Source organism: Pygoscelis adeliae, unplaced genomic scaffold (genome assembly GCF_000699105.1).
Source record: "Pygoscelis adeliae isolate BGI_AS28 unplaced genomic scaffold, ASM69910v1 Scaffold34, whole genome shotgun sequence".
Taxonomy (NCBI): Eukaryota; Metazoa; Chordata; class Aves; order Sphenisciformes; family Spheniscidae; genus Pygoscelis; species Pygoscelis adeliae.
This window is the reverse complement of record NW_008824658.1, coordinates 3,905,087-3,914,651: the sequence shown is the minus strand read 5'-3', so window position 1 is coordinate 3,914,651 and position 9,565 is coordinate 3,905,087. Positions and strand designations below refer to the sequence as shown.

The window sequence follows — 9,565 nt, the reverse complement described above, 5'->3', positions numbered from 1 at the left end:
TAGGGAAGTATTTGAGATACATTTGCAGTATATTGAGATATAAATCATAACGATTCATTGTCAGCAATCAAACCAGGAGCTTCTCTTTTATGGCTTTTTAGCAGATCAACTTTGGTCTTGTACGTGTCTCTCTAGTTGCTAGCCAAATACCTACACTGATGGTTGTGACTGATTATCACATCCACCAATGGAAGCACATTTCCTAACTTACAGTCCTATCTTGTTCTTCTTTTCTTCACTTATTTTCACTGCATCAGATTTCTGTATATTTGTCAAGGAAATTCATTTAAATACTCGGGTTCTTATCCTTTGCTTTGGAAAGGAAATCTGTGGAGTCCTTTGAAGCATCTTTTGCCTTGGATGGCCCCCAGCAATGTCAAAAGCAATTATATGTTAGTTATAAGAAAATATTTTTGAAAGTGCCTGTAAAAATTAAAATAGATGTTTCTGTGAACTATGCCAACGTCTTCAGCCACTCAAATGTTAGAGTGCTCCAAAACAAAACTACACAAAAATACTACGCAGTGATGGAATAAATGCTGACAGTTTGAGATGTTACTGTTTAACTGCCTTGAGGAATTCCATTTACTGAAAATAATTCACATACATGTTTGAAACATTCAGGCCTACAGTAATTCATTTTCAGCTGAATTGATTTCTGCATGCAAATTGCTCTGAGTCATTATGCAGACAGACAGCATGTGACAGAGAGAGACTTAAATATCTGAGCCTGTTAATCGAAGACATGTTCTCCCCTAGACTTGGGGGAGGGCTAACACCAATTTTCTCCCTAATGAAGCAGAATGATTTATGCCAAGATTTGCAGAAACAGAATAAAAAACATTGGTCAGAATTTGCAATTGATACTGGGGGGTGGGGGGTGGTGTAATGTGTTATTAAATAACATTTTTTAAAACCAGAATTATTAACAATACCAGCTCTGAGAAGAAATGTTACACTCGGCTCCAAGAAACAGCATAGTCTTAGCCACTCATTGTGGCCACTTACCAACCTGTAAAATAAGAAAATCTGGGGTAAGGGTATAGGCAGAAACCTTCTGAATGGCTACAAAAGCCTGGGAGTCCATCACAGGCTTACTTGGGTGTCTTGTTCATACAAGGGCGATGGGGTAGTCCCATTGCACTTGGATTAAGCCCCACTGACAGTCTGACCTCAGCACATGGCTTGGTTTGAGTTTACCGCTGGAGCATTGAAAACTGTCATGTTTTCACAGAAAAGCAGAGCAACATTCACCTGAGTGCTCTTTAAGTCAATATGTATGGCCATGTTCACATTAAGGGAAAAAAAACATAAATTCATCATCTACTTTAAAGCTGAGCAGAAGCTCTAACTCTGGGGAGAAGTCTATGGTTTACTTCAAACAACTGAAACGTTAAAACGAAAACTGCTTTTAGTCATCACGTGTTAGCCACCGTGTGTTGAAAACATGCCCTTTTCCTAGCAAAAATCAAGGGCAAAGTTTGTAGAGATTTTTATTATTACATGTTTCAGCTGGCTGCATGGCTTCTTACGCGTTTGCTATATGACGGTTTTCATGGAAGTATATAGTAAAATTCCTCCGAGTCACTACTTAGCTGCTTTGATCATACTTTCTCTTTGGCTGTCACCATGCTGTAAGTGGAGACAAGGTGCTGATTTGAAACGTTGCCTCTGAGATCTGAAGTTTGACATTAGCTGCCATTTGAGCTTCATGCTGAGTGGGGAGGAGGCCGGGTGAGGAGTCAGCCTTCTGCCCAGACCAGCTTGCGTTGACAGCTTTCTCACTCCCGCGCCCCAGCTGCTGGCTTGTACAGCCAGGAGCTGGGCTTTCCTTGCGGGCCTCGCTTGGGGGGTATTGCGGGAATCGAGTGATACATAATAATATTGAAACGCACACCTATAATGTCATGCATAATTTAATTGAGAGGCTTTGTTTGATTATCAATCTTTTTTGTCTTAAAATATGCACTAGGATCTCTGCATCGAAGACAGCAGGTCCCATTTTCCAGTTCATCATACCTTTCTCAACAGATGTTCTTCTTTTCTCATATAGTCAGAACAGTTCCAAGGGGATTACATAAAAGCAACTGCTCTTGACATTTCATTATGCAGAAGTATTTTTGTCATTGAGTGATCATAGTACTTATTGTCAGGCAATTTTGAAAACAAAAAACCCAATATTTACATAATGCCATTTCTTTTTGATTGTGTAGTTTGTTTCAGCTCCACTAAACATCTATGAGTTTGAAATTACTCTCTTCCCCCAAATGAATGGTCATAAAACCAAAATCAAGCTCATAAATCTTGCTGTGAACTAGTTGTACAGTTTCTGCAGGATTACACAGCCATTGCTGCAAGACATTGAAAGTATTTATTTATCACCCTTTTAAAGTCAAACGTGTGAAAAATAAATTTACTCTCTTGTGATTAACACAATGACCCACAGCTGCAGCATGTAGAGCTACAGTCTTACAGAGCAACTTCTCCCTGTACTGCCATTGTCTGAACTAAGGAGTTTCCTCCAAGTCACGTCTTCTTTTATAGCGGGAATATATAAAAACATGAAATGTAATAGAAAAGTATCTTAAACGCTGCTGTTAGGTCTTTGTCCAACACTGATTTATATTGCAAACTCACAACCTCTGGTGAATGGCACGGGGAGGGGAGAGGGGAGTGTGTACAGTTCACAAGCAAACGTTCTCTGGTCTGCTTTGTGGAGCTGGGAGGGAAAGGCATTTGGGATGCAACTGGTGTTTGCAATCCTTTTGGTATTGGAAAGAGATGCCAACATACCCTTAGGAGGTTGTTAATGGTCTGATGCAATCCCTGGTGTTTATCATTTACCTATTATTCTGGTATCTCTATGAGGTAACCACAGAAGATTTATAGTTTTAATAGGGAACTTAGGTTGCTATGCATAATAAAAGCTTGACTGAAAAAAAGGAATGCAAGTCCTTTGTCTCTTAATGACAGGAATTCTGATCCTGCACCTGCATTTTGTGTAAATGGGCCTGGCATAGGTTTTGGGTCACTGCGGGCAAGTGAAAGCCTTTCCCCTTTGCAGTGCAATCAGCTGACCTATAGAGCTAGCAGACCAAGAGTCCCTACAAAAATGTTGTGGTCAACGAAGCAGAAACTTTAGCCCATCTAAACACTTCCTCACTTGTGCTCTTCCAGACAGGATGAGACTTCAGAGCTCAGGGTACCAGGATGGCTGGCCAGGAAACAAATGCCGGCGGCAGAAACATCTAGGTGTTAAGTAAGGAAGAGTAAGACTTTGGAGCCAAGATAAAAAGCCAGAAATTCTAAATTTTCCCAGGATAAAAAACTTCTGAAAATGTTTATACTGAGAGATGTGCAGTACTAAATTTCCCTGTATTTCAGCCACTGTCTCCTGGGTTGGATACTTCCCTTGGAGACCAACTGCGCAGGGATTTCAACAACATGGGAAAAGCTCAGGACAGGAAACTATGGAGTCTGGACTCACAAAAAGATAGGCAGGGTGACTGAACTGGGTTTTCATCAAAGGATTTATGCTCATGTGAAATCTTTAATTCCAATACTGGCGGGACACATATCCCCTCAAAATTTTGGACCAGTCCTCAGCCGCTGTCAGGTCAGAATAACTAACCTTATCAGCTTCACGCTCAGTCTAAAGAAAAACTGGAAAAAATATTCACATATTACAGCCAGGCTTAAGGTATTTTTGCTATTACTGGGCAGACCGACCTGAGTAACTACGTGCAGACTCTTTAACATAGAAAAGGGATGGCTGTAGTTTTCCTTTCAAGCTGATAAAATAACATCTTTATAATAAAAAACTTCCATTTTTTTCTTACTCCTCTTCCCACTTTCATTTATTTATTTGTACTTTTGGCTCTTCATTTTCAAAGATTTCATACTCGTTGCTTTAGGACAAAAAGAACTGTGATGGCAAATATGGTTGTTATGTTTCATCTTATTCTCAAGGGTCTTTTCTTCTGCAGATGACAAGCATCTGCTCCTAGTCCTGTAGAAATCTGATAAACAAAGCATGATCTTTGATTAGCATATTTCAGAAATTGTTTCTTATTATAAGCTCTCCTTAGGGCTTGTATGCTTAGCAGTAGAACAACCTTCCAAACTTCAACATGTTGAGGAACTTTGCAGACATATAAATCCCTATTTTGTCCTTTTACGTTCATATGGATCATACATTCTGCAGAAGCGGAAAAAAATCTCTATAAATAATAATCCAGATTGTGTGGTTTTTTATGTCTTCTGACAAAGCCCACAGTTTTGCTTGTATTTAATAAACTTCCTTCTACTGTGTTGAACTGTATGTAAGGACTATTTGTAATGAATAATAAATGATGCTTCTGTAGTGTGTTCCATTTAAGGATCTTCATGAGCTTTTCCACCATGAATGAACTAATTCCTCCAACACACAGGTGGGGAAAAGCTTTGTTTATTATTATTGCCGGCATTATTATTCGTTTCAGATTTTAGAAGCAAGACACTGAGGCAGAGAGAAGTTGAGGCCTGATTTAAAAGGAAATAGTGACCGGGATTTCCAACCACATCTTTTCCCATTCCTGTCCTTCAAACTGATGACCATTCAACAATATTTTTCATTTTCAAGAGACATTTTTTCAATTGCAAAATATTTCAAAGTTGTGTTTCTTTTAACAATAACGTATTGTGTGATGCTATTTCAGAATATACATACTTCAGAAATGCATGCATTTTTATTGCCTTAGAAGACCTAAGGAGTTCCTGAAGTGGATATAATTCTTCAGTTAGAGTAAATCTTACTATGAAAAAATGCTAAATATTGAAACTGTGCATGATGTCACTAGACCATGTGGGACTAAATCTTCATTCTCTTATTCGTGCCAGACTCATACCTTGAGTATGAAACCAGACCTCCAAGGCTAAACCCACATCCCCATTTACGCAGGCTCTGGCTGATAGAAGACTATGGGCACAAGGCCAGAGGGTGCTCTCCAGCAGCCCAGCAGTGTTGGCAGCTATTAGCCCTGGGCTCCTAGCCAATTTGCACAGTGGTTTCTGTTGAGGCAGCATTTTGCATCGAGGATGCGTCACCAGCAAAAGCAGAGAATGTGCGTGTGCTCCAGTAAAAGAGCAAGGCCAGCTGCAAGCCAGCAAAAGTTCTGGTCATTAAATTTTTTTGTGTGGATATGACCTTTGAATTATGTCAGCCCACTGAACCTATAATCTGGTGACCCTTCACGCTCCAAGTGGCACTTACATATTAAAGGCTTTGCAGAAGGAGGGTATCTCAGTCTGTTCTGCAGTTTAAGAATATCTAGGGAGACACATCGGTGAAGAAATTGTGGCTTGCCATTTCAAGCCTTGTGAAATATCTGCCTCAGTCTTCAACGCGGTCTCCAGCGAGGGCGAAGTAAGAGGATTAAGAAGGTATATCTCACCCGCCGCAGTTCTGGGAATGTAAAGAGCAGGGGATGGGCTACTTAAGTACTCAGTCAGCTAGTCTGACTTAGAAAAGACACCAAAAGACAACAGCAAAACACCCCTGAAGAGCCTTTTCAGCCTTCGGTCTTCTCAGTGGGACAGACCCTGGCCCCTCAAACACTGCCTATATATTTTCCTAACGGCAACTCATTGGATGTTGATGCCTTGTTGTTTATGGTGCAGGAAACAGTCTTCTCTCCTTCCTTGCTCACCTCACCTTTTCTATCAGTTTTAATGGCTTTAAAAGAAAAAGCTTTTAACACTTTTGCTTTGTTTTTACGGTTTCCCCCTGTCTTGCACCAAAGGCATTCCACTAAATACATATGCACTAGTGAAGCTCAATTGCCCATCACAAATGTGTAATGGGTGTAAATGTGGTACGAGCTTGTAGCTATGGCTGTTTAAACCAACACAGAACAGCTGCAGCACTTCAGCACCGCAGGAAAACAGAAGAATCCTCTGCTTGTTGGAAGTACATTTGCTGTCGTATAAAGAAATCTGGTACACAGAAAACGGAAACTTCTTGTATTTCAAGTAGATCCTTCAAAAGTTTCTCTGATTGTTCAGTAGAAGTGGGAAACTCAGTTATCATAACGTGCAGTACGAACTTTATATAGCCCCAAAAATGAAACTAAGAGTTGCCCGTTTCCTAGAGTGTTCCATTATGTGGGGAGGAAGGGGAGAGGTAAAATGCGATTTGAGGGCACGCTGAAGAGCAACAGAGTCAAATCCATGGCAAAATAATGTCAAAAAAAAAGCTTATCTAAAAATCACTTCTAAAACAAAGGTGAAATTTCTCTGTATGGCTGTGACTTCCCTTCTTCTGAAGTATTCACATAACCATTTTTTGAATATTTGTAATTCATCCTGGCAGATACGTCTTATTGCCGATCTTTAGAAGCATCCTTTTGTAAGAGTATGAATTTAGATAGATAGCCTTTCGAATGGGACTTGATTGCAGAAAAGTATTTATAAGAGATTTTCCCAGGTGGGATCAGTGCTCTCATTGGAGCAGTACCCACCATAGCACTGCGTCGCTCCTCTTTTTTTCCTTTCAGAGATTACCAAATCACCACTCATTTAAGGAAGCAGTCTATAGAAACTTGGGAGGAGCAGGCAGGCTTGCACACTGGCAGGACAACAAATACTTTCTGCCTCTGCTGAGCTTCTGTAGGGACCAGGAGGCTGCCCCAGTGTCTGCTCCAGCGCCTAATGCACAGCGTGTTCTTGCCTCTGTGAAGGAGGAGCTCATGCATCTACTAAGTTCAGACCCTCTTGCTCCCTTTGGGTGCTAAACAGGATGATCCCAAACTAAATCCCAATTTTACCACATCAAGCATCTGATACATACTTAATATCTTCATTTATTTGAGGAGAGGGGAAAAGTATGTGCAGTTCTAGTAAAACCTAGTGTAGTATGCCAAGTGCTCATTTCTTCATTTAGTATTAGGAGACATTTTTGTGTATAGAGGAAAAAATGAAGGGGCTTGTCAGACTCTCACTGCTCCTTTCTGAATGTGTTTGTTGCATCTGAGGAAAACGGTTCATCGCAAGCGAAATGGGGATCTTTGCAGGAGCCTCCTGTTAGAATATCGGCAGCGTGTCGCTGTGCCATTTCAGTCTCCTAGTACCCTTTTCAGATAAGCAGGGGGGGGGGCTGCACGCACATGTGTGTTAATCCTTGTGTCCTGGCTAAATGCCAATTTTGGTAATTACTTTCTGTCTGCAGTCCTTTAAGTCCGTTTGCATCGTCACTAGGGTACAGCATTATTCACTTCTTCAAGTGCGCTGTTGAGCTGCCTTGCAGTACAACTGTTAGAGAGGCAGATTTTAACCAGAGGATTGGTAAATGGATATGTTCAGGAGGAACGTTAATGGGATCTTTACTAATCAAAACTGTAAAAGGGTACCTGAGGGCAAACCCTAGTACCCTGCATTTTCCAGTGCAGGACTGCATGTCACTTTTGCACATTTTCCAGACTCCTGACTAGCTGTAGTACCTCAAATCGTCCAACACGTTAGAGGGAGAGAAACTCCCTGTACTGCCACCATGTCCTTTTCTCCAGCAGCTTAAGAACTGTTGAAATAAAGATTGCCCACTGTATTATTCGTCCTGGGGCTGGCTGAAGTACTGAAGATACATTTCTGGGCAACGTGTCCCTGTCTGTCCCCAGGTTCTCCTAGGCTCCTGTTAGGCTACTGGAGGAAAGGACAAAGCAGCAGTGATCGCTCCTCAGGGAACCAAAGCCTCAGACCAAAGCAGGGATGCTACCACCAAGAGGGGAAACATCGGATAGTGTCAGAAGGAGAATAAAGAGTGTAAGGACTGACTTTAGAGGAAGAACCTTTCCTGAGGAGCATCAGCAGGGACAACAGCTTGGGTATATTTGCTCTGAGATAGCAACTCATCATGCTCTCTAATCCCACTTCCGACAGCACTGCTGGTGATGTAAATTGTTGTATAAAAGCCCAGGATTGTTTTATTGTTATTACTGCTCTTCTACGCAAGCTTTTCAAGTACAGGAGATGCTTATCTGTAAAAATTAAAAATAATTTCTACAAAATAATACGCCTGTTATACAGTATCTGTGAGATTAATTTTATTAGCACTCTGCAATGTCAGTTATTAGATAGCTTCTAAAATACTAGTCATTTTGTTACTTGTGAGTGTATTTTATTCCACCATAACTTTTCTAGGAAATTAACGGCATGATATAGATTATTATACCAGGACGTGATGCAAAAGTATCATGTTTAATATTAATGTGAATGCCAAGCTAAACTCAGATCACTGTTCAATAATCAGAGTCTTTAAGGCCTCCATCTATCCTTCTACTTAAACATCTCTATTTAACATGCAGTCTGAAAACAATGGCACATACTGTAAAGTGGCAAAGTATTTATTCGCTCAGATGTGGGAGTGTTCATTCTAACCAGTTGTCATCTGTCATTGAAGAGATAACTTTTTATGCATTTCTCACTTTCTTTTTTGATATGTTTGGTTTTTTATAGCCCTTGATCCATCCAAAGATCCATGTTTGAAGGTGAAGTGCAGCCCACATAAAGTGTGTGTCACTCATGACTATGAAACTGCTATTTGTGTAAGCCGCAAGCAGCTGGTACACAGGTAAGGAAACTGTATGTTGTTTGAGGTTTTTGTGTCTTCATAGACATCCGGTATGATGAGAAGTAAAATGAGAAAACTCCAAAATGAACATTAAAAAAACATAATTTTAAAACATTCCTTTAAAGTTTAATTTGCATTTTTTCCCAAAACCAAACAGAAATCTTATCATTTATAACTGAGGCTATTCCAAAAAGATGAACTGGAACATGGTACACCACGTAGTGTGGAGTGCAGAATGCTCTCCCAGTTGTGGTTTTCTCCTCCCAGAGAGTAGTAACTATGCATATTTTAAAATTTGAAAACCTGTCATATGAAATGAAAACACTGTGTCAGAGACATCTACAGTTCCAGTAACTTAATTAGCAGCAATTAAAAAGAGATTAATAAAGATTTCTTTAAAAATATATCAAACCTCTGCTTAAATTTGGTAAAGAACTGAAAAATGTTGGTGGAACTTTGTAGAGCATTTCCCTGGGGAGTCACATAATTACAGAAAGCTCCAGATGTGATTGTTGAATGACTGAATTAAGAACAAATGAAATAGCTAATATGTTAAAAACTTTGGCCAATATATTCAAATTAGACCGCAGAGCTTCACTGAGAGAAGATATGAATAAACAAAGGAAGGCCTACTGAGCGTAGGTTGAAATATGCTACAAACAATCAAGAATGAAGACATTTATAAACAAATTTAGAGAAAACAAACTAACATTGCTCTATTTTGGAAGCGGAACAAGTAGAACCAGTAAGGAAACTGGTCTTGAGTACCTCCAGAGTCTCTCTGAGTCAAGACCCAGAATAAAACTGAAGAAATAAGCCCCTCCACTTGGCAACAGATGTCGAATAAAACCTGTACTGCTGTAATGGGCAACTCTGAATGGTTGGTCTGTACTTTAAGAAAAATATGTTGTGTTGCTTTCATTACATTTGAGTGATAAATCTGGGGACTGGTCTCCAATTTCT

At 40.0% G+C, this 9,565-nt stretch overlaps 1 protein-coding gene across 1 annotated transcript in view; it reads left to right on the top strand.

The window, feature by feature from the left end:
- The window catches only part of SPOCK1 (sparc/osteonectin, cwcv and kazal-like domains proteoglycan (testican) 1), a 329,740-nt gene that overhangs the window by 190,480 nt on the left and 129,695 nt on the right, over nt 1-9,565 (top strand). Inside the window, exon 4 of the mRNA XM_009322695.1 lies at nt 8,488-8,602. Coding sequence (XP_009320970.1) covers nt 8,488-8,602 — 115 coding nt within the window. The remainder of the gene's footprint in view (nt 1-8,487; nt 8,603-9,565) is intronic.